The sequence below is a fragment of the Anguilla anguilla genome, chromosome 3, assembly GCF_013347855.1.
Source record: "Anguilla anguilla isolate fAngAng1 chromosome 3, fAngAng1.pri, whole genome shotgun sequence".
NCBI lineage: Eukaryota > Metazoa > Chordata > Actinopteri > Anguilliformes > Anguillidae > Anguilla > Anguilla anguilla.
Window position 1 is genome coordinate 61,249,740 of NC_049203.1, and position 25,224 is coordinate 61,274,963.

Consider the following 25,224-nt stretch of genomic DNA (forward strand, 5'->3'; position numbering starts at 1 on the left):
GAACCTGGAAATCATAAGCTTCTTTGAAATTTCTCACTGGTAATAACCTTCTTGCCACAATATGTTTACTTGGACCTGCACATCTATGCCTAATTCCTTTGCCATATTTGCCAAACCCAGATTCGTCCGTCAGAGTGCCAGATAGTGAAGCGTGATTCATCACTCCAGAGAATGCGTTCCACTGCTCCACAATCTAATGGCGGTGTGCTTTACACCACTCCAGCCGATGCTCTGCCCTGTGCATGGTGATCTTAGGCTTGAGAGACTGCTTGGCTATGGAAACCCATTTCATGAAGCACTTGACGAACAGTTCTTGTGCTGACATTGTTTCCAGAGGTAGTTTGGGACTCTGTAGTGACTGTTGCAACCAAGGACACAAATTTTTATGCGCTACACGGTTCAGCAACGGTCTCGTTCTGTGAGCTTGTGTGGCCTACCGCCTTGCAGTTGAGCTGTTGTTGTTATTATACGATTCCACTTCATAAGAACAGCACTTACAGATGAATGGGGCAGCTCTAGCAGGGCAGAAATTTGACAAACTGACTTGTTGGAATGGTGGCATCCTATGACAGTGTCACATTGAAAGTTACTGAGCTCTTCAGTATGACCAATTCTACTGCCAGTGTTCGTAAATGGAAATTGAATGGCTGTATGCTTGATTTTATGCACCTGTTAGAAATGGATGTGGCTAAAATAGCCAAAACCAATAATAGGAAGGGGTGTCTACATGCTACTGAAAATGTAGTCTATATGTGTAGTCTATAAATGTAATCTATATTCTATAACAATCACAGGTATTAAACATTCTGGGGTGTAAACCCTAAGCCCAAAGTTTGTGTGAAGATATATACCCAATAATTAAATATTGCTTTAAAACTTACTGTGGTGAGGTCGTTCAGATAAGCTCTTAAAGAAAACCCCTTGATGAAGGGAAAACTAATGATGACTTAATGCAAAAGGGGCATTGAAAGGACATCCCAGAAAGCACCACAAATATCACACAAACCACTATGGTCCATGGCCATCCAACCAACAACTGTTGGCAGTACTGTAAGTAGTTGAGTTTTTAGCTTGCTACAGAAACTATTGAAATTCAAAAGTAAGAATCACTACATTTTGGAGCTTGTGGGTGAGTCTTCTGGTTAAGGGACTATTCTGTTGCATGTATGGAGTCTGTTGATGTTGTCTCAACATGAGGACCAAATAAGTGTCAATGCTACTAATGCAGGCCATCATGAGGCTGAATAATTAGAATAAATCAATCAGAGACATAGCCAACACATTCGGTGTGTCAACATCAACAGTTCGGTACATTGTTGGGAAGCAAGAATGCACTGGTGTGCTCAGAAATAGCAAATGACCTCATAGATCACAGAAGATGACTGTATTGGATGACTGAAGAATACTTTCATTTGTGAAGGGAAATCCCTTTACAATTGTGAAGAGAACCCCCATTTCAACTGTTAAACAGAACAATAACACTCTCCGGGTTGTATGCAGAGATGAGTACCATAAAGACTACCATAAAGAGAAGACTACACCAGCATAACTTCCAGTGGTTCACTACAAGACAAAAAAAACACTGGTAAACCTAGAGAACAGAGCGGCCAGGTAAGAATTTGCTAACGTAAAAAACCGTAGAGTTCTGGAACAGTCTTATGGACAGATGAAATGACTGCTAACATGTACAAAAGTGATGGAAAGAGGAAAATGTGGAGAAAGAGAAGAACTTCTCATGATCCAAAGCATTCCCCCTCATCTGTGAAACATGGTGGAGGTAGTGTTATAACTTGCTTGGGCAGGACAATGACCTCAAACATACTGCTAAAGCAACCAATGAGTATTTCAGGGTCAAAAAGCGGCCTGTTCTATTGCTCCCCTAAACAGGGGGGCTATGTAGCCTATAAAAAATGCTGCAATTCCTACACAGATCACTCGATGTGGTTGTAAATCCCCTCAAATTTAAGCTAACAGTCTGCACTTTAACTTCATATTTATTGTTTTATTTCAAATCCAATGTGCTGGAGTATATACTGTCCCAATGCCTTGGCATTTAAGTTGCCGTAGGAGTTTAACGTTCTCGACTGCTCTCCCTCTTTGATAACAGGTGTCTAGGCTCACACTAGCCGCCAATTATGTCAGTTAATAGAACGTTACACGCTCTACCTTTTCGAAATGCAGGCACAGTCCGTTGTAATCCAGACCAGTTACGCGACTTTCCCAAACCCAGATATTTAACATTAAGAGCATTTGAGGGTCTTGCATAATCTTTTGAAATTCTCCTGCAGCCTTGCGAAACTTCCAGTTTTTCGAAATTCCTTACGGGTCCTTCAGAAACTTAACCTAAAGAGGGAGCCATCTGCTGCGAGTATAGACCTAATGTGTATTCACGGGGCTGCCATGAAAGCCCGTGCTGAAAGTATCCAGTGGAAATCCAAGGAATAATATGGATTTAAGAATTTATTCATTTATTTCTGTGCTAATTTTACAAATGATAACCAAGGCAATATTTTTTTACATAGACCTAGGCCTGTATCTGATGCAGCTAGCATGTGGTGTGTCGTCCTTTTAGGTTTTCTTTCTTACATGGTCAGGAGGAACCTCAAACGTGTAGCCTTAATTCCAGTCTGTACATTTTCAATTTGCGTTTCAACGCTCTTGCAACGCTACAATGCAAAGCACATTCCATGCGTGACTATATTTTCTCCTTCTCTGACTTTATTTTGTCAAGTTCTGTGGAAGGCTGGTCATTGATTTTCATAGGCTATTTATTAACGCCCGAGTCTCACATTGTTTTTGTAGCCTACAGTATATGGTGACATCCATAGTAGTTCTTGGGTTATCTGGTACAGGCTTAGCCGACTGAAAAGCGTCGTCGTGATAAATAATTTTAAGCAACATATTAAACGACACAAAATATCAGTATCCACAACGCTATAATCTTAGCATATAAATTATATGCTAAGGTATGGAAAATAAGAGCAGGGTGCCTGTTCCTGGAGATATGCCATCCTGTTTTCACTCAACCCTAACAAAGCACACTTGATTCGACGGCTAGAGATCTCGCTGAGCTGCTGATGAGCAGAAAGATGTGCCAAATTAGGGTTGAAATAAAAACCTCCATGACTGTAGCTCTCCAGGAATAGGCCTGGGTATCCCTGAATAAAAAGAAACCGAGCTGGCCCTGGCCTCCTCCACCTGTGCACAAATATAGGCTATGTTCGGAGGAGGCGACTCAGGCGAGGTGTCTGCTGTCGGCTGTAACACGGTAGTCGGTAGAAAGGCGTCTTTTCAGTACTGAATAATGTTAGCTGGTTGGTCTGATAGTCTTTGTAGTCCAGCAGCACTCGCGGGCGCGTTTCAGTCTCCATTTCACATTACGACTGCATGAAACGTGACAAATGTGGGCACATTCGGCGTTCGCAAGCAATCAGCTATTTTATTATCAAGAAAATCGTGTGAAATAGCGGCTGATGAAGTAGGCTATATCGCAATCAAATGCAATGTTTGTTAAAATGCGCACGTTGAAACTCTGAGCTAGCTATTTAAAATTGGAGGTTATTGTAGACATATAGAATAAAATGGCTTTACGGGCTCAATTTTATTTGTTTGCGAGTGATTTATTCAGAGCTAGCATTCCTACAGCGCCTGCAAGCGAGTTCTATAGCCAACTACCAACAGAAAGAGCGGATGTAAAACTTTACCTTTGGTTCGTTTGGCTCGTCATATTGTAGAACTAGCCAAATCGAATTGGGGATTACAGAATAGATATGCAGAATAGATTTTGAAGATTGGCTAATGGCTTTAGTGTTGCTTTTATACTTTCAGTGCAAAGTCGCAACGACCCAACTGTTTGCGCTGCAGCTCTTAACTATACTTTGCAGTAACCTACACAAGCGCCTTTTTCATTCTGGCTACTTGATAGCACGGGAATGGATATCCGACGTAGACAGAATATTGTTACTTACTAACCAGTAAGCTATAGGCCAAGTTACCTTAAAAAAAAAAGTGAACCGTGTGTGTCCATTAAACCAGTAGCTAAGCTTAATTTGAATGTCGTGAATCGTCGCATATTATCCGGCCAGGCCATTGCAGTAGTTTACGGACAAGATTGTAATACGTGGTTCATCATGTTTGGTAGCATTTGTTAGTTTAGTCATTTAAGGTAGGCTACGTATATCACCTAAATTTATAATTAAGAGCGATATTAATTAGGTTTTTTGGAAGTATATGATGTTATTTTTTGTAACTGAAAATATGGGGTTCCATAGTGTAGTGGTTATCACGTCTGCTTTACACGCAGAAGGTCCTGGGTTCGAGCCCCAGTGGAACCACGTCTATTTTCCAGTTTCTTTTATAGAACAGTTATTTCTACACTTATAAATAGATACTGGGTGCCATCACATGCTGAACAGCGGTATGGCAGAAAACTGGTGACAGCATTGATACATTTATATGATTAATTAATTATAATTAATCTGTTCTTCAAAGTACAATACCACAACTGCAAGTTAATTCTAACAGCTTCAACTGTTATAAATAATGAAATCATAAGGTCTATAAATCACTCGACCAAAAGCTTAAAGTATGCAAATTTGGTTAATTGGTTTATCTGTTGTCCAACATGCTTCTTTCCATTTTGCAGTAGATGGCAGCAACAGACAGTTGATACTCAGGGAATGAAACTAAAAAAACAAATCAGTCAGAATTTTGGTGAACTGAAATGCACGTTATTCTTCACCATGTGAAAAGGTAAACAAATTTGAAAACAAAACAAAGGGTTGTGGATCTTCATACATCAAATAATGGTTTAAACAAATTTATTTTAAAATTAAAGATGACACTTCACTATTAGGTCAATATTAAGAGGTTTAAACCACAGGAACAGTGGTAAACCTGCCTAGTAGACGATGCAAGCACACCTTGTGGTCATAAAATCTCCAAATCTACCACCAGACCCCCTCCTCCATGCTCATAAGATTTTTGGCTGGTTCCAGGAAAGAGAGCATTCAACAAAAAGCTGGACTTCGCTGAACGGCACCGGAAGGTCGACTGGAACCATGTTTTCTGGTCAGAAGATACCAAAAAGTAAGCTTTTTTAGGCCATGCACACCAGCAGTGGATTTGGCATCGGATGAAGGGTCCTGATGTTGTAAAGAATGTCATACCTATGGTGGAATATAGCGGTGGATCCTTGATGTAAGGGGCTTGCTGGTCCTGGGGCTCTGGTTAAGGTTAATTGATTTATGAACTCCAGAAAATACCAAGACATTCAAGCTGGACTAAAACTGGGTTCGTTTTGCCGAGTGCAAATTGATTTTTTGGCCAACAGTGATCCCAAGGACACCTCAAAAGCAACTAAGAAATGGTTAGTTGACTTCAAAATGATTGATTTGCAACGGCCATCTCAGCCTCCAGATTTGAACCTAATCAAATATTTATGGTTTGAATTGAAGATAGCAGCCTACAAGCACAGACCAAAGGTCTGTTGTGTGGTTGTATTTATTTTAGTAAATTGTTACTTTTGTAAATACTTTTTTAATTCTAATTTTTGGCTTGTTCTTTTAACTTTTTATTGATTAGGGCCTATGCACTGTATCTTCTTTTTGATACTGTGTTTTTGCATTCTTGAGGCCAACACTAGAATTGAACATTCTCTACTTGTTTAAGTCACTCTGAATCAGAGCGTCTACTAAAAAAATGTTTTGGTACAGCAGCCGTAGTTTATTCTCTGCGATCTCAAACTTTCGTTAAAAATACAATTCCCATGACCACCCCCTTTGCACTATCAAAAGGAACTTCTTCCGGTTAAAACAATCGTGGGATACTGTTGAACATGGCGAATCTAGCGGCTGCTGTTGTTGCTGCCGCGGGCAGGGATCCTGCAGTTGATCGGTCTCTTCGTTCGGTATTTGGTATGTTAGCACGCCTTCTGGGCTTCATAGTTTCGCAGAGGACAAACATTCTTGTAATAGGTAGTTAGATACTCTTTCACCGGCGATTAAAACTAACCAACATTTCGACTTAGTAGTAAGTACGAAGCAAAACTTGCTAACTAAAATTAGCTTCTGGTGCAGCTTACATTAGCTAGTTTTTTTATGCAAGCATGATGAACTATAAATAATAAAACTACTAAAAGCTACCAAGTTATGTTTGCTGCTCCTTTATTTTAACTGTTGTTTTCGTTGAATTATGTGAAACCGTTATTGTGTTTTCATCTGGGTTTTGTGGTCAGGCTGATGACTAGGTTGCTAAGTCGGCTAGCCACACGCTTGTTGGCTAGCCAGGTAACTAGCTCGTTCACATGTTCCGACTTTGCTCAATTATACCAAACTGTGGGTATCCGATTCTTTCTGTTTTTTTCTTTTCTTAGTGGGAAATATTCCGTATGAGGCGACCGAGGAGCAGCTTAAAGACATCTTCTCAGAAGTCGGCCTGGTTGTCAGCTTTAGGTACGGTTTTACGGAGCGCTTTTAGGGCTCAATAACGAAGAATTTGGCAAAATAATAACGTTGAATAAATCATGATGTTATGGTGCTGCCTCTGTGTTTTACCATGGCACATGAAAGAAAGGAAAAGTACAGTAAGTTATACAGTGTTATTAACTTTGAGAAGTCTGGTGGATGTTACAAGGAAATGTGACATTTTTGAACTTCTGTTTCTTTCACAACGCGACAGAAATTCTTAAACCTTGCCCACGTGGCTTAAGTAGAGGCTGCTTGATATGTGACTTGTAATAATTCTTGCTTCTGTGTGTTGGGTGCATTTGCCTCCCTTCTAGGTTAGTCTATGACAGAGAAACGGGGAAGCCCAAGGGCTATGGTTTCTGTGAGTACCAGGACCAGGAGACGGCGCTTAGTGCCATGCGGAACCTGAACGGGCGAGAGTTCAGTGGCAGAGCCCTTCGTGTGGACAACGCTGCAAGCGAGAAGAACAAGGAAGAGCTCAAGAGTAAGCATTGGCCTTTGTGCCCCTCTCAAACAAGGGTGTACTCGTAGTTTATGATAGCTGTTTCCTAAACCCACTGCTGTACATGATTGGCCTCCTTTAAGAAATCGGTGGCAGTAGTTGAACCCACACCCCGACCCAACATTTGCTGTCTCTTGTTTTCAGGCTTGGGTACGGGTGCCCCTGTCATTGAGTCGCCCTATGGAGATGGCTGCCAGCCTGAGGAGGCCCCGGAGTCCATAAGTCGTGCTGTGGCCAGTCTGCCTCCAGAGCAGATGTTTGAATTGATGAAGCAAATGAAAGTGAGTATAGTCCTTCGGGTAAAAGACACATTGAACTGTAGTACAATCTTGCTGGAAGCTCATATTCACTTTTGATGGCATCTTCCATCATGGAAGCTTATTAGCTAGATATTGTGAACATGGAAAATCCTTGCTAAGGCACTGGGGTTTGGTTTGTTTGCATTGAACTGGTTAGCTGATATTAGGTTATTTGCTGTAAAGCAGATTGTTTTTTTTATAAATGTGTATGCTTTCTGTTTTATGAAGGAATTCAGAAATTCCAGATTCTCCTGTTACTGCAGTTAATGGTAGCAGGTTTTTTTTGTTTGTTTGTTTATTTTTAGTTTTTTTTAAATTTTCTTTACCAACAGCATTTTTGCTACTCGGTTGTTGAGCCTGCATCCAAAACATCCTGAATTTTGAAGAACACCATGCAAAGGGTTGTGGGATCCATAGAGACTTTCAGTGTGACTGCCAATCTATGGGAGTTTGATTTCTTGTCATTCTATTATATTTGAGTCCTTCATAATGCAGCTTATCATTAGGGTAGATTGTGCTCTACTCAATTGCTCCCTCTCTCCGTCAGGCTGTTGGTGAGCACGCGGGTGCCTTTCAACAGCTACAGGCATCACTGCATGGTCTAGAGCTAGTTCTTAATGCTAAGAAAACTAAATTGTTCCCCAGTGAACACAGTGTTCTCCAGAGCTAGCTGTTGGCCTTCAGATAATGTCAGTATTCACCCTTCAGGGGGCTTCAGTTGAAACAGTATCACCTGGGTATATAGATGGATGACATGCTCTCTTTTGGAGTGCATGTTGAAAACCTGGTAAAGAAATAGAAACTAAAGCTGGGTTTTTATGATTGAAATAAGGCTTGTTTTTAATTTAGAGGCAGAGAAAAACTTGCTCAGGCTACCTTAAGTGTTTTAGATTATGTAGACATTATTTATGTGCAAGTAGCCTCCTCCACTACACGTCGCTGTCTCGATTCTGTGTGCCACAGTTCCTTCGTTATTCACCAGTTCATCATCATATGCACATCACTGTGCGCTTTATAATGGGGTTTCCTGGATGGCACTTAGCCTGCACAGACAGCAACACGGTTACGCTTTTATTTACCTTGCCATACTGTGTAAACTCCCCTCATATCTGTATAGTCACCTGTCCATTACCCCCAATTGCTATCAGTCTCATTCCACTAGATGGCAGGGTACCCAAGAACTTAGGTAGGTAACCAGGTAACCAAGATTTTCTAAGAACTTGGTCATGGAATAACCTTTAGTTCCCCCTCCGCCTTAATGACTTTGTTTCTTTTGGCCAGTTCAAAACCATGATAAACAACTTCAACTGAACAGCATAGTTGTTTTTTTATAAACTGGAATTATTACCGTGTTGCCTATTGTTTGCACTTCCTGTGTGTTTTAACGTGTTATGTTTCGTAACTCTAATGGTATGCTATCTTGGCCAAGTCTTCCACTGAAAAGAGATGATTTATCTAATCGGAATTCCTGGTTAAATAAACAAACACACACCTGGCCATTAAAGTGCAACAGGTAAAAAAATATTTTTCAGATAAAAAGAGATGCTGCTGCACTCTAGAATTAATCCGTCATCTTCCTTTTTTCCAAGAACAATTAGCCTGAAAGTTCACCAGCTTTTTCTCTGCCTGTTGCAGACCTGAAATATGTGTAGCCCAATACCCTGCTGGTCCCAGGTCAGTGACCAGCAAATCAGTGCACCATGTGATGTGTTGAGTTGTGATTCTGGACCAGTGGTGATTAAATGAGGATGGAGCTACCTATCAGTTTGGGATTCAGCAACAGGTTAAAATGCATGAAGAAATGTTGCTCCGATACAAACTCCTTGGGCTTCTCGGCCTCTAAGAAAGAAAAATGGCATGCCAGTGTATTGACACATACGCGGTGATTTGCATGTTTGTGTATAAAGTGCTTCGGAGTACGGGTGCTGGTATAGGGTTAGTTGATGCTCTTGAGATTGTTGTGGATACGGTTAGCTTATGTTCATGAAAAGCCTGATCCACGATGAGCGCTCCAGCTCTCGACATGCTTTGTGAATACAGGCCCTGATTTTTGCATGTGCTTCTTGCACCCCCCCCCCCCCCCTCCAGCTGTGTGTGCAGAACAGCCCCCAGGAGGCCAGGAACATGCTGCTGCAGAACCCCCAGCTGGCCTACGCCCTGCTCCAGGCCCAGGTGGTCATGAGGATTGTCGATCCCGAGATAGCTCTGGTGAGGCCCGTTTCCCCCGTCTCCCCAGTTAAGGGACCCCCCAACTGGAGGAGAAATGGTGTAAACTCGAGCGTTGTGGTTGGGGTTAGGGTTCAGATTGACATCACTTCGGTCAGTCCAAGAAATTAATTGAACCCCAGTTAGGTTAATTGCAAAAAGTTCATGGAACACTGTGGGCATTTTTCAATTCGGGATATGAATTTAATGTCATTTCCTGAATTGAGTGAAATGGAATTGATCCCAGCCCTGACTGATTGCATTCAAGAATCACATCTGAATTACAGAAACTTAATTTATTTGCAAGTACAGTGGAGTATGAAATACAGCATCTGTCTGCCTCAGCAAACACCAAATAATTCACTGCTAATGGAGTCACCAGTCTTTGATTATTTGAAAATTGGGACCGTTTCAGTGACGGGGGGTGTTGTTTGCACCGAAATGCACCATGTGGTGTGACTTATTGTGCTGTCAAAAGTTTTTTTTTTTTTTTAGACAGAATTTGCGTATTCTCCTGCATGTTTTTCAGAAAATGCTCCACCGTCAGACTACAGTTCCGCCCCTGATCCCCAGCAGCCAGGCGGGTGTGGCTCCAGTTCCCAGCCAGCCCCTCTCCCAGCCCAACATCCCAGCCTCTCAGCCACAGCCAATGGTGAGCTCAGCCCCCTCACCCTCTGCCTGGTGTTCTGCTGAGGTTTAGGCTAAGCTTACTTAACACATGGCCTGTGTCATACACACATGTAAAATTTCCTCATTGGTAGGGCAATGATTACCATAGTTAATTGCTTGTTTTTTGTTGTTGTTTTGTTTGTTTTTCAGTTTAATCTAAGGCTTTTTCATCTCTTGGAAACACGTAGTGCCTCAAGGATCTTTCTTCCCTTTGTTATTCAGAATCTTAATTTCTGAGAGGTTAGCAGGAATGGTGAAGCCTGTCTGGCACGATTTCAGTACAAGAGGCTGATCTGTGGCTCGAATGAATGAATGAATGAATTAATAATTAATTGTATTTATGTACCATTTTTCCAGATGCTCAAAGTGCATCGCAGTGATGTAACTCTCCTTAGCCGCCACTAATGTGTAGCACCCTCCTGGGTGATGCACGGCAGTCATTCTGCACCACAACACCCACTACACATCAGCGGAGAGTGAGAGAATTTTTAGCCAATTAAATCAAAGGATAATTAAGCGATAGGTTGACGGAGCCAGGTTGGGGATTTTGCCAGGGCAGCAGGGAACCGCCTCCTGGGTTTTTTTTAGTGAGTCAGGACCTCGGTTTTACGTCTCATTCAAAAAAAAAGGCATCTCCTACAGCACAGTGTCCCTGTCACTGCACTGGGGCATTGAGGTTTATTCGGCCCGAGGGAAGATGTCCCGTTGCTGGCCCACCAACGCCACTTCCAGCAGCAACTTAGATTTCCTAGGAGGTCTCCTGTCCGAGTACTAACCAAGCCCACACTCTCTTAACTTCAGCGATTCAGCATGAGCTGGGTGAATGAGTCCAGCTAAGCCATCCAGTGTATTCACAAAGCTTTCAGACAGTCATATCATGTTCTACATGTGCTTTTAAGACCCTTAACAGAGCTGCCATATCAGGTGAGGGACAGATGCTGCTTCACTCCTCTGTGCCTCTGGTGTTAAGCTTGTTTGATTGGCTGTGTGAAGCTCGTTTGATTGGCCGTGTGAAGCTCGTCTGATTGGCCATGTGTGTTCCCGGTGTTCAGCCAGGCATGCACGTGAACGGCGCCGCCCAGATGATGCAGCCCCCCCAGATGGTGGGCGGTGTGACGGGCCCCATGCCGGGACAGGGGCCGCTGGGTCCCGCAGGTAAGGGGCTCTCTGCTCCCCCCCCGCTTCTTCTCGGACCCTCGTCCCGCGGGAGACGGAAGGACCCGCCAGCCGTTTTGATTTTCCTCTGATCCTTCTCTCCACAGTTGGAATGCAGCCCCAGATGGGTATTCCCCAGGGAGGTCCTGTTCCTATGGACAGGGGCCAAGGTAAACCCGCGAGCTCCCAGCTCAAGGACGAGAGCATTCTTCCGCTTGTGTGGGGTTTCTGTTTTTCTGTTGGTGCACTTTAAAATTAAAATGCAACTTGTATGTGTGTACATTTTTTAGCGTAAAAAGATCATATCAGTATAGTTTTCTTAATGGTGTGGGAATCGTATGGCATATGGAATTTTTTGGCTTAGTTTTAAAAAATTTTTTTAGTAATCTTGAATTGGCTGCATTTGAAGCTGTGTGAAAAATTTATCTCTGTCTTACATGGGAGAAAAAGATGAGAAATGTTGTTGGGATATATCCATGCCGATATAAAGCCGTGTGGTGATGATTACAGTTAAAATGTATTTAGTCTTTTCACTCCGTGAAAACATCTGTTGCAATCCATTGTCTGTCAAAGCCAGTCCGGTAAGTATCAGTCTCCTTTCAGCGACCGTGTACCCCTGTTGTGTTGTTCTCCTTTGCATGTGTGCGTGCCAGTTTGTGGCTTTACACTTGGGGTTCAGGTGAAAACAATTCCCCACATTTCTCTCTCATTTCGTTTCTCCTCTCTGCTCACCTTTCTGTGTTTCTCTGTGTGACCACTGGGGGAGCAGCGTGAAGCTCAAATCCACTCTCTCAGGCCAATGCCTCGCTGCCAACAAGCATTCTTTGTGCTTCCTCTGTGAGCACGAGAGAGCAGGAGGCAGAAAACTCCTACCTCTCCCTCCTCCCCTCAAAGTGGGGATTAAAAATTTTTTTGGGGACGGAATTAGAACCCAAGTGTGAAGTCCTCCCTGGTTCATGGCAAGTGGCGAACACCCCGCCTGGTGTTGCTCTGCAGTTTCTGAGCCTTGTCTCTTTTCTTTATCTGCTGCGGACCCAGGGAACCCTCAGCACTCCCCCGTAGGACCGTCAGGGCCGGCTGCTATCGATCGGCCGCAAGGTATCGCTAGCACACCCAGTTCATGGCCAGCAGAGGCTCATGTAAACAGGATTATGGGCTGGCTATGGGCACTGTCTGTGGGGCCTTTGTCATGGAAGAGTGTTAGCCTCATTCATTACTGTTGAGTCTAGTTGAAGTTTAATGGACTGTAGGGTCAGCATGAGGTCGGAAGGAAGAAGGAAGTCTGATCATTTCCTTCACGTTTACAGTATGTGCCTTTCAGAAACCTGTTGCGTCAGATCCCAGTGAAGGTATGTTTGTGAAAGTGCTGTGACGGCAGGTGGGGGGCGACGGCTGTTCTCGCGCGACGGAATCTCTAGTGTTCCCATGTGGTCGTGTCCCTTTGCTTCCTGCCGTGTCTCTCCTCACTTCCTCCTGTGAGTGTCGTGGTTTGGCTCGCGTGCGTCCGCGTGACGTGCAGCGTGTTCTCTGCTTTTCCTGCCGTCCTTGTGCGCGGGGTTTGGCCGCGTGCGCCACTCACGCGCGGCGGGGTCTTTCCGCAGTGCCCATGGCGGACCCTCGGGCGCCCATGCGTGGGGGAGTTCCTCCGGGACCCGCTGTGGTGGCCCCCAGGGGCCTGCTGGGAGATGGCCCCAACGACCCTCGTGGCGGCACTCTGCTTTCGGTGACGGGGGAGGTGGTGGAGCCCAGGTGAGCAACCGAAAACACGTTACTAGCATTACATGTTCCCACAGACAGTTGGATGCCAAAGGTGACTGATTGCTTTTCGATGGGTGTGATTCACTGTTGAAAAGGGGATGTACTCGCCCTGCATATCAATTCTTAACATTCATCCTTTGTCTTTGTTGTGTGTGTATGTGTGCGTGCGTGCGCATGCGTGTATGTGCACGTGTGTGTGCATGTGTGCGTATACGTGCGTGGATGCGTGTGTGTGTGTGTGTGTGCGTGTACGTGCGTGGATGCGTGTGTGTGTGTGTGTGTGTGTGTGTGCATGTCATGTGCAGCCGCGGCTTTATGGGAGCCCCTCCACACCAGGGCCCCCCCATGCATATGACCCACGTTGGGAGCGGTCCCCCCCCTGACATGCGAGGACCCCATGATATGAGGGGTGGCCCAATGGGTGAGCCCAGAGGCATGATGGGAGAGCCCAGGGGGCCCATGATGGAACAGAGAGGCCCACCCATGGATGCCAGAGGTATGAGGAGATGAATCTTTCAACTGTGCACTAACTTTAGGATAACCCCAATTTAGCATTTCGTCGTTCAATAGTTACCAAACTCATGGTTCAAAGAGTGTTACGTTCACTTCAGTCAGCCAGTTACTAGCGTGTTGACTCAGTGGCTACTGTTGCTGGGTAACATTGCTTGGAAATGAGTCATCCTTTTTATCTGAATTGTCTGTGTGTTCTCTGCTGGCTAATTTTCATTGGTGATTGGCATGTCATGTCCTCTTTTAGCTCCCATCCCTGGTGCCCGTGACCCCAGGGCAGTGGAGACCCGCAGCCTGGATGCCAGGGGTCCTGTGGCCACCCAGAGGGTGCCCATGGCGACAGGGATGCAGGGCCCAGGCCAGCACGCCATGGTAACTTTGTGCTCCACTGCTCCACGGCGACCCCACATTGGCCGTTGCTGTTCATTACATTACAGGCATTTAGCAGACGTTCCAGAGCGACTTACACAACTTCTACATAGCATTTACATTGTATCCATTTATACAGCTGGATATATACTGAAGCAATTCAGGCTAATTACCTTGCTCAAGGTATCGAACCCAGGAATCGAACCTATGACCTTTTGGTTACAAGCCCAGATCCTTACCCACTGTGCTACACTGCCGCCCCGTGTTCCTGTGCGTGTGACCGTGTGCCCTCGTAATCGCTCCCCTCTCTGTGAACGTGCGTCTCAGCAGGCACCTGGCCTCTCGGGAGTTCCGCAGACGGGTGGAGGAGGAGGAGGAGGAGGAGGAGGAGGAGGAGGAGGCTTCAGCCCGGGCCAGAGTCAGGTCACCTCGCAGGACCATGAAAAGGTGGGTGCAGCCCTCGGCAGGGAGGGATGTTGAGATGGGTCTTATCCAGATTTGGCACGGTAACACCTGGGCAATCTCAGGCATTTTACACTTGCGCTGAAGCCAAGTTTACTGCTGGTCCCGACATCAGGAAAAACAAGAAGTACATGTTCAGCAGGTGTTTGTGTGGTGGCTCAGATTGGTTTCCAATGAAGAGCACTAAAAGCTCTCTACCCATGTTCCTGATGCCAACCTGAGTTTAACTTGGAACTGCAAGACTGCAAGTGCATTTCATTAATTCGTTGGCAGAGCCATTCCAACATCCATAATATTACCAGCGATGCATTCAATGCTTGAGCCAGTGCATTATAAAGGAGAAAATCCAATTGCAAAGCCAGTGGTTGCTTTCATTGTGTTGAAGCAATTGATACCAATGTACACTTTAATGTAAATAAATAAATATGTTACATATTACATGAAATATATGGATTGCTGCATTGAAATGACTGCAATTGAAATTTAATTGTGATGTGCAGTGCATTCTGTTATGTTTGCTACATCCTGAGTTTGTGTGCAAGTGTGTCCGTGTGTCTATGTATGACGAATGTCTTATAATTTTGCCAAAATATAACATTGCTGTTTTATAATCCAAAATTGAAGCCAGCACCAGGCTGACTGTTGACTGAATGTCGACACGTCCACCGAACTAAGAACATCACGTCTGAAGGGTGTTCTTTAAAAAAACAAATCACAAACCGTATGAAGTGCACTTTCCATTTAAGAGCAAGAGCGCTCATAATGTTTTGGACACTGCTGCTGTTGAATGCACTCAGATGCACTTTGTGGTCAGTGAGTGACGTCTGTATGAGGTGACAGGGAAGGGACCAATGCGAAAAGGCCCCTGCTTCCCCTGCTTGTCCACCATCGAGGTTGTCACCTCGTATAGTAACCCACGATCACACCTTGCTGACTGACTACACGGTGCATCGTTTGCTGGTGCCCCGCGAGGTGAGCGCGTATCAGGTGACCGGACGCCGCGGGCGACTCACCGCGTATCCCCCCCCCCCCCCCGCCTCTGTCCCGCCACCAGGCCGCCCTGATCATGCAGGTGCTGCAGCTGACGCCGGAGCAGATCGCCATGCTGCCGCCAGAGCAGCGCCAGAGCATCCTCATCCTGAAGGAGCAGATCCAGAAGACCGCGGGGGCGCCCTGAGGAGCAAAGGGGAGCAGCGCGGGGGAACCCGGAGGAGCCGTACGTTTTGGGTTTTTTTTTTTTTTCCCGTTCTGGGTGAATTGGATGGCAGAGGCTAGGAGATGTGTTCTCAGATTGAGTTGTGGGACATATCGTGATGAGTAATGTGAGACAGCTGTGTTCTGCTTGACTGCTTCTGATCACGGGAATGCATTTTTTGCATTTATTCTTTTTGTCTCTGCGGTGGTAGGCGAGTGCTTATACCTCTACATTGTCTTTTTAAAATTTATTTTGGTAAAGGAAGTAGAGCACGGTAATAAATTTAAAAAAATTAAGAGAACTAGTTTCTGTCAAACGTCACTTTCTCGTTGATTTACAGGACTGGCCGCTGTGCCCCTCCCTCTGCTGACACTCTCTGTTTTGTGTTGCCTGGAAGATGCCTGCACAACAGAGCCCGCAAGACGGGTTCACAATTGTAAAATGTCTTTTTGTTTCTGTGTATTAATATTTAGTGTTTTGGGGGAGGGTTAGGTCAGGTGCTAGAAAGGCAAAGCAGGGTGAGGTGCCAGTGCTGTGCCGTAGCTGCAGCCAGGAGCCCCTGGAACACTTCAGGACAGATTCCAGCACACACAGCGAAGACCTGTTGCTACGGTGATGTCTCTGGCAGGCTGATGGCCAGTGTGTCGTCATGCCACTTATCCAATCGTGGATACCGTACCATTCTTTTTGTATATTGGCTGTTATTTTTAAATGGAAACTGTCACTTCTGAAAAATGTACTGTTTTCTTTGTCTTTGAATAAAAATGTCACATTATTTTGTTGTCTTAAAAATTCAACTTTATTAAACAGGTGTCGTCTTCAAAGCAAGGGCAGTTTAGCTTCATCTAAGGAAAGTCACAAACATTTTTTTTTCCTGATTTACAGACTTGTAGACATAGTGGTGTTGGGAGCAGACATCGAGGTTCAAAAATATTGCATAAGTTTCCCAGGGTCATTAAATTCTATTAAAAAAACTTCAAAGCCATTAGAACCGATGTCTCCTAAATAAGGAATGTTTTCAGTGCAGAAGGTTAGTCTTAATCTCTTCAGTTGTCAGTCTGTAAAAAACATGTGAAGTCCTTCATTGTCCTTGTGCAATCCTGTGAAACACCCATTCTGTGTGCTAAGGCACAACACAATTGCAGGTGAATACAAAAAATGTCTGCTGTGAGCAGAATTTGCTATTTACAATATTTACACTCAGATGTGTAACAGGTTAGGTTAAACTGTCGTTGCAGAGTACATGTAATGATTATCACAAACAAGAAGAGAAGACGCTCACTTTTTTTCCTCTTATAACACATACAGATGAGGATCCCCCCTTGTTCATTACTAATGCCGTTCAGTAGATGAATATTTTTTGTTGTAAATTGTTTTAAAGTAGTAATTTGTAAACAATCACAAGAACAAAAAAACCAATGAACAAAGTGTGTAATGTAATTATCAATGTGAATTTTGCAGGAATGCTTGCAGTCTTGTGGTTTTCGTGAAGCCAAGTTGAGGTGCTCCTTGGACTTGAAAATGCACTGTGGCAAATGATTCATTTTGAAATTGATTACATCGGTTAATTGATAGAGCTAGAGCATAAATCTGTCCTAAAAGCTGAAAACTTTGTGCCATGTGGTCACTGAAACTGAGTTCAAAGGCAAAGCAAGAAGGATTGGGCCAAACTTGCCGTGTGTGATGGCTAGACAGTTAGAATCTTAAGAGATGTACACGGAGGCCCCGGGCCTAATCTTTCACCGGTCCCTCTTCAGCACATTAACGTCTGGGAGTAGAAATTCACAAGGTATTCATATCTCCGCACCTAAAGTTATTCAAGCGGAATCTGTTGAGCTGCAGGTTAGGGTGTGTCGATAAAATAGTGCAACCAACTGCCCAAAATGTAATTTTGAAAGACAGAAGAGCAGGTTCTTCAAGATGAATATGCTAATTTTCTGTCCTCAGAAATTCTCCTTGTTGAAGTAGAACTTTATTTTTCGAGGATCCACGTCTGAGTACTTGATGCATTTTTTCTCTAGGGTCTTTGCCAGTGCCTCAGGCCCACACAGGAATGTGCCAACCACCGACCTGTGAACGTTAAAAGAAGGAACAAAACAAAGTGCATTTTTGTCAATTGCCTTTGTGTACACGGGCAGTCCCCGTTGCCTAATGTACATTTTTCCTTCTGTTATGCTTTACACAATCTGCAGAACACGAAACTACAACTGAAAGACAAGTGGCTCTGACAAAGATGTGTTGACATACAGCAGAAACTAATGATGCAATCGATATGCTGAACATAGGAGCTGGCTGCGCTATGAAGGCCTGAACACATGAACACTCACGTGGGGTTCTCCTTGGCGATCTGTTCAAATTCCCGATCCCAGTTAGGCCTCCCATAGTGGGTCTTCTGTTTGAGGCCCGTCACAACGTCCTTGTCTTCATCAAAGTGAACCATGACATGAGCCGTCTGAGGAAGATGAAGAGGGCGATACATAGGCGGAGCATCACCATCACTGTCATCACCACAATCGCAAGTGCCTCTTATAGAGGAAACATACTAATGTTTGTCAACCCTTTGAAGAGTAGGTTTTTTTGGAATGTCTTTTCAAAATATAAGTGAGTGTTCTAGAACTTCATTGCTTTCAATGGCCAATAGTGTTTGTTACATCAGCAATAAAATGTTCAGTTAAGAGCATTCTAATCACATATTTGTGATCTTACACCTTAAAGGGTTAAATGCTCCATGGAAAGTTGGGTAATAAAGACTGCCATTGTTTGATAACGTGAACTCCCTGCACGTACGTGGCTGTAGTCCCATCCAGTGAGGAAGAGTTTGTAGGTGAGGAAGTTCCCCATTCCTCTCTCCTCCATTTCCTTCTCCAGCACCTGTAAAAGGTCTGCAAACCACTCAAAGGCATGTGTCTCTCTGCACAACCAATAGAAGTAGATCTGGAATAAGGAAATAAAGTCAAATAAATAAAAGGACAAAAGAAAATTCTGACACTGACACACAATGCACTGCCGAGAAGCAGGTAATCTGATCTCATTCTTAAAAGCTTCGTATTTTAGACAATGGGGTCGCGTGCACACATTTTGAATGGCAGACTCTTCACAAAAAGGACAGTTTCAAATCAAGTGATAATGTTTTCAGAATGAACAACTCAACCACATGCAGCCAAGTTACAACATAACTGAGACGATTATTAAAGTCCTGTCTTATTGCTTGCCGGGCCTAATTCGGTTGCCTTTTCTTTAGCTTAGCCCCTTTTCCACCACTGAAATTAGCTCAAACTCCTCAGTGTTGTGGGGGTGGGGGGTGTAGTATCTTGCTGACTGAAACCCTCCCCATTATGCTTGCAGCCTTTCTTTTAGGGTGAAAATGGAAATGATGTCATGGGATGGTGTTCTAATTTTGGGCTATGGGGAAACATAAGTGCTTCCTGAGTATGTAATTTTTGGAATGTAGAACCCTTTGGTACCTCGATGTATATCCACTAGCACAAAAACATCAGAGGGGGCTTATTGGATTAATAAGTACTAGCGGTTGTGTAGGGGACAGAACAGTGAAAATGTATGCATATGGACCTGCTAAACTCCACTATCTCTTAATCTAGTCAAAATCATCAGATATCATCACCAGACAGGAAAATCTGGTGAATAGTTCTTAGTCCAAATTTCAACTGAAAACTATGTGTCTGTGTTTTTTTTTTTTTTTTGTTCAAGAAGGAACAGTACCTTTCTTGTGCGCAACTTTGGGTTTGACTCTTTGAACTTGTACCAGATGGACTTCAGAATGGAAGCAAAAGGTGTCACGCCAATGCCAGCACCAACCAGCATGCTGACCTCATAGTCAAACACGTCCTCACTGGCAGTACCAAAGGGTCCGTCCACAGCCATTCTGAGAGAGGGACACAGACCAGCGGTAAGAACACACAGCTATGTTAGGCATGCTTTAATTGGCTCATACCCAGTTTTAATTTGACCTTTAGACTCAGAATACATAACTCTGTTTTTCAATTAGGTGCAACTTGGGCTGAATGGTCTGTTTTTGTCATTATGTTGTCATGTTAATTGTCAGAGCAGGTGAATCCAGTTTACTGTGTCTTACTTAGGTCCCTGGGCACCCTCCGGTAGCTGTTCCACCATGCTGATGAGTTGTTGGGTCCAGTCCCCCACAGATCGGATGTGCACGCTGAAGAAGTCCTCCTCAGGAGCAGAGGTCATGGTAAAGGGGTGCCACTCCAGCTGGGAGATGGAGGGGCAGTTGAGGAAAACATACTGGCCCACCTCCATCTTGAAACCTGCCTTCACCAGCTGGAGCTCCAGCACCTTGGACGGACGGATCACAATCTGACGGAGAATAAGAATGGGACAAATTTCTCAAGAGCTTTTCGGCAGATTGAAAGATACACACATATCTCTGCTGGAATCTTGCAGCTGCAACTCTGTGCCAATCTTCACCTTGCCAGCAGCCATACACACTGCCCATCTTGCTCAATGAGAATTTGAGTTTGTATCAGTGAACTGGCAGGCTGGATGGGTTCTGCGTTGCTGTGTCAGGAATGCCTAAATGTGACTACTTCGGAGGCATTAAACAATAAAGCAGTATTAATTTGATACTTGCTCTCCTCGTCGTTTTAATCACCACTTCAAGACATTTTATGCATTTGAAGTCTTAGAAATCCGAACATCAGTCGGTATAGTTTGCTTACCTTCCTGTACCTGACGGTCTGCGTGTAGCGGATGAAGCGCAAGATGCGCTCACAAAGGTAGAGGATCATGGGACCGATCACCCACATCCAGGTCTGCAGAAAAAAGTAATAAACGGGATACACTTTTACCAAGTACCAACTGCACAGTAAAATAGGGTCAGAAAGACTCGTCAGAAGGCATCAATATTTAACATATCATAGTTCCGCATTCAGGTTCAGGCTGGGCTGGTGCAAGTGGAATTGTGGTCTCTCACCTGTGGGAAACCTCCTGCAAACTGTGGAATGGGACATTCCTTTATCTTCCCCCAGTCCTCTACCCGGTCTTTGCAGAAGGAGTAATTGTGTGGTGGGTCTGTGACAGTTTGACTTCTCACAATTCGCCTGGACGGGAGGGGGGAGGGGGTGCATGGATGAGTGGTGTGGAAGATTGATCAAAATGTCCTCAGGATCAACAGAAGCCTCTAATCCTGTCTGATCATTTTCGACAAACCTGCGGCAAATACTTAACTTGAACTACTTAACCCTTTAGATGCCAGATTTGTTAAAAAATTGTTTAATATTCTCAAAGATCTGCAGGAGTGCTTTCAAATTTTCCCGTAAAAATTGACAACATGAAATTGGAAACTGCCTTCCTAATGCTACCATTACTTGATCAAACAACTCATAAGCATGAGTGAGGTTGCATATCCAAAAATAATGAAAAAATACAGATTCCTTACTTTTTACATTACAGTAATGCCGAAACACGTCAGCGTTATTTTAATGTGTGCCTAAAAATAAATAGTAAAAAGTAAGGAATCTGTATTTTTCCATTATTTTTGGATGTGCTACCTCACTCATGTTTATGTGTTGTTTGACCAGTTAATGTATATTTGGGCTCAGCACTCCATTTCATTTTGCTGGTTGATGCGCACTTTTTCCTACCTTCACTATCATTACTTGTCTGACCACTCATCTTCAATTTTTACGAGTGCCTTACCCAGCTCCATGGATGACTAGCCCTGCGAAGAAGATGATGAAGAGGTGGTGGGTGTACCAGAAGACCTCAAAGTAGCTGCGGCGGATGACTTCCATGGAGGAAGTGATTATGAGGATGAGCGCTAAGGTGATGATGACTCCTGTGACCCCAGCGATGGTGGTAAACACCACATGGGTGGGTGTCTGGGACACAGGAAATTAATCACGTGAGTCACTGAGGCACCCTCAGGACACATGGAACTCAAGTGTCCCCTGTACCTTTTGAGTAAATGTACATAGACTAGCTGGACTGTACATAATATAGATAAGAAAAATAAAACTTGTTTTTCCTCTCGTCTCCACAGCTGACTGTTGGCTCTGTCAGTTTGGGTCTAGAACTGTTCTTTTAAATGGTAAATGGACTGCATTTATATAGCGCTTTTATCCAAAGCGCTTTACAATTGATGCCTCTCATTCACCCATTCACACACCCACCAACGGTGAAAGGCTGCCATGCAAGGTACCAATCAGCTCATTGGGAGCAATTAGGGGTTAGGTGTCTTGCTCAGAGACACTTCGACACGCCCAGGGCGGGGGACTGAACCGGCAACCCTCCGACTGCCAGACAACCGCTCTTACCTCCTGAGCTATGTCGCCCCTTTTAGTCTTGTTATGCACTTGCAAGTTAACCCTGGATGAGATTATGTACCGAGTGCCTAAATGCAAAAAAAATACAAACGCTTTCTCGCTCCAGTAGTGAGCACAGTGAGCTCATGTGAGACTTACGGTGTTGATGGAGCGAATGGGATTCAAGTAGGTCTCGTCGTCGTCGTCGTCGTCGCCGTCGCCGCCCAGGCTAGAGAGGGCTGTGCTCAGCTCGTCGTACTCTCCCCGTCTGCTCTTGTTGAACCACTCCATGTTGAGCAAATGGGCCACGGTGTGCACAGCTACCCAATTCAAGGAAGAAAGACAGTGATGTTAATGCTCCAAGGACATGAACTTTGAACTTTGGTTTCACAATCACTAGGATATCACTGCCATTAAAATACGGCGTTCGTCGCTTCAGATGCAGAGATTTGCTGTCTGCTGGTTTGAGGAAGTATTGCGAAATAAAATTGTTTGTCATTTTTATTAGAGTAGGCTACGCATAGCTGCATTTCACGAGGCAACATTTTTTGCCACTAAAAGAAATTGTCTTCAGTGAGGTTTGATTTTTCCTTTTTTTTTTACCCCATCCACATTTAACAGGTTGGCCAATGAGAATGTCATATCAGGAATGCTTTGTAATGGATATACACACAATGTCAAATTGGCAGCTATATTTTTGTATCGCAACACAACACATTCCTTATCTTCCAAAAGAATCTTGAGTCATTAAACAGTAGCATGTAAAACAGATTATCTTAGCAGGAAATGAAAGCCAGTTAATTACCTGTCATCAGGCCAATCATGTATGCCACCAATTTGTGGAAAGTGAGATTTTTATCCAGCTGTTTTCTCATTGATCGCCCACAGCACTGAAATAAACATGAATGAGGCAACTCAGACAAAGTGAACTTCAAGCAAATTTCAGTATCCGCAACCAATGCCCCGTAATCTTTTGAATATGAGTTATGAGCAAGCTGACCAATTACATTTTAATGGGTCACAATGCATTCCCACTCCCTAAGCAGGGAGTGACGTCAGTTCATCTCTCGGTACACTGTACATTGTATCAGGAAGGAAAATGTTTTGAAGCTGAACTGATAAAAAGTACTAAACAGGGACTAAGTTAACATTTGCTATTTCCTTCCTGCAATACTTCAGGAAAGCAGCTCAACAAATACTACGCAAGATCCACGTCATTTAGTGACTCTATGCTGGGGCGCTCGGACTTACCATGAAGGAACCACGTAAAAGAGAGAGCAGATTGCGGCAAACTGGGAGCAGGATCAGGAGGCAGTTGAAGTTGAGAACGGCCGCGGGCGCTCGAGCCCAGGCAAGCGCAGCCTGAAACGCCAAAGACAAGACCGTTTAACTCAGCGATGCCACCGTTCAAAATGTTCTTTATCCACTTTTGTTTATTGTACTGTTTTTTTGTTTTGCTTTTGTAATTGTCAATTTCTGTTTCATTGAAATTGTACTTCGGAGTATATTTGCAAGAATGGACCATGTTTTAAAAAGGAAGCAAGTAGGATCATCATTTGAATTGTATGGGTAAATGCTATTTTAAATTAATTGTATTTTTCAATGGCAATTGTGGCATGGCTTTCTGGACAATAACTGAATGTGTCTTTGCACCATGGTCAAGGGGATATGATCAGCAAATTAATACTAATCCTATTGGCTAATTATTGGTCATTTTAATGGTCATATCACAGAAACATTATTATACTGTTTCTTTCTGTAAAAATCACTGCTTGACATTAAGTCGAAAATCCAAACAATCTGGGTTAAAATAACCCAGTATGTCTAATATTTACCCATTGTTGAAATAACCCACATTTTGGGTAGTTTTTGACCCAGAATCTTTTAGATCGAAGACTCAAAGGTGGTACAACAGACATTTTAAAAACGTGACATTATACATAATTAAACATTTAGCATTATTCCTCTTCTCTAGATTCCATACAAATATTTATGAACAATCAATTGAAAGAATAATGATGGCACATACCCCTAGAATATGGCGCGTGTAGTAAAACCTCTCCCCCAGGTCATAGAAAAGATAGAAGTAGACGAACAGGAATATATTTATCCCCATCCACACCACCTGCAGTTCCAGTCAAAAGGATAAAGGTGTAAAATAAGCAATGGCTTTGCAATCGTGACAAGACATTCAGAATAAATATGAACAAAAGCATTAGCAGTTAAAAACTCCAAGTCTTCTCTGAACGAACGATTGTATTCACCAAGCAGTGCAACGAAATGGAGCAAAATGACAATAAGATTATAATTCATAAGTAGCTATGCTATTCTCTTCGCAGAAATATGTGCAACTGTTAATCAAAATCTGGCGAATCAACTCTAATATTACAGACCTGGTGTGTTTTCGACTATTATGCTAAGGTTGTAGTAAAATGTATATTCACAGCAAAAATGTTCAGCGTTATGAATGATGTAGGCCTAACTATAAATTAACTTAAATAGACATTTGGGAAATGATTCCCTAGCGAACTGTCATAAAAAATATTTCACGTGCACATCCACTGCCATGTAATTCATGTAATTCCTGTTGCAACAAAAAAAAAAAATTTACCTACCAATATGAGTGCTGACAATCCATTGTTAATAATCCAATTCCCCATTTTATCCCCACGTTGACACAACTTAGCTCTTTCGACGCCGGTGAACTGCGATAAACGTCTTCATCGGAGTATTTATACACATTCGGCCTAACTGTTCAATCCCCTCCTTTTTCTAGCGACACAATAAAGATGCGATTGGCGGGGCGGTTTCCAGGTGCGGCAAACCCATGTGAGTAATTCCGAAAACTCTCAAGGAAGAAAATTCAAAAAGGTCAAAAGAAGCAGTCTGTGTCGACATACCGTACTGATTCCTAATGTGAAAAAAACATACCATTCCTGAAGTTACAATGGCCCAAACAAAGAGTGGCATTCATGCAGAGACCAGGAAGACAGAACTATTTTGCAAGTTTTTTGGTGGACGGATGAAAATTAAGGTTCATTACGTAACATTAGTAATTAAATTCTTGACAAGCTACATGCTTTCCATCGTTTCGCACTCTAGAAAAACCAAAAAAAGCGGCTAAAGAAGATTCTGAGGTTGTAGGCTACTATATTCTAAATAAGCATTCATCTCTTTGTGAATGCTTATTCAGAACATGATCCAGGCTCTGACACCCGTGCTTATACAAGTTTACAGTAAAGACACTTTGGAGTCTTGACGTCAAAGACGATAATTACTACATGTTCATTTTCTATGCTTGCTGCGGTTTCTTCAAAGCTATTAGTGGGGCGGGACATTTTGCCTTGCTCAG

At 43.5% G+C, this 25,224-nt stretch overlaps 2 protein-coding genes and 1 non-coding gene across 4 annotated transcripts; 2 read left to right on the top strand and 1 right to left on the bottom strand.

The window, feature by feature from the left end:
- The first annotated feature begins 4,261 nt into the window (after positions 1 to 4,261).
- On the top strand, positions 4,262 to 4,334 carry trnav-uac. Its single transcript has one exon. It is a non-coding gene; the product is annotated as a tRNA-Val (tRNA).
- Positions 4,335 to 5,800: 1,466 nt separating this feature from the next.
- On the top strand, positions 5,801 to 16,366 carry cstf2 (cleavage stimulation factor, 3' pre-RNA, subunit 2). 2 transcript variants are annotated; one of them, XM_035410298.1, is made up of 15 exons: positions 5,801 to 5,915; positions 6,374 to 6,452; positions 6,782 to 6,951; positions 7,114 to 7,250; positions 9,357 to 9,476; positions 10,003 to 10,125; positions 11,195 to 11,297; positions 11,405 to 11,467; positions 12,336 to 12,395; positions 12,899 to 13,046; positions 13,361 to 13,551; positions 13,813 to 13,937; positions 14,262 to 14,381; positions 15,451 to 15,612; positions 15,932 to 16,366. In XM_035410298.1, the coding sequence occupies exons 1-14, from the start codon at positions 5,837 to 5,839 to the stop codon at positions 15,571 to 15,573; spliced, it is 1,641 nt and encodes a 546-aa protein (XP_035266189.1). In that variant the 5' UTR covers positions 5,801 to 5,836; the 3' UTR covers positions 15,574 to 15,612; positions 15,932 to 16,366. The 2 variants fall into 2 exon arrangements, with proteins under 2 accessions (XP_035266189.1, XP_035266191.1); XM_035410300.1 differs by lacking the exon at positions 12,336 to 12,395.
- A 5-nt stretch (positions 16,367 to 16,371) lies between these two features.
- On the bottom strand, positions 16,372 to 24,634 carry nox1 (NADPH oxidase 1). Its single transcript, XM_035410297.1, has 13 exons — positions 24,488 to 24,634; positions 23,902 to 23,997; positions 23,124 to 23,234; positions 22,678 to 22,762; positions 22,032 to 22,192; positions 21,268 to 21,449; positions 20,543 to 20,669; positions 20,289 to 20,381; positions 19,685 to 19,926; positions 19,312 to 19,474; positions 18,379 to 18,525; positions 17,919 to 18,043; positions 16,372 to 17,661 (listed from the first exon to the last, which is right to left on the bottom strand). The coding sequence occupies exons 1-13, from the start codon at positions 24,530 to 24,532 to the stop codon at positions 17,535 to 17,537; spliced, it is 1,704 nt and encodes a 567-aa protein (XP_035266188.1). The 5' UTR covers positions 24,533 to 24,634; the 3' UTR covers positions 16,372 to 17,534.
- Positions 24,635 to 25,224: the final 590 nt, after the last annotated feature.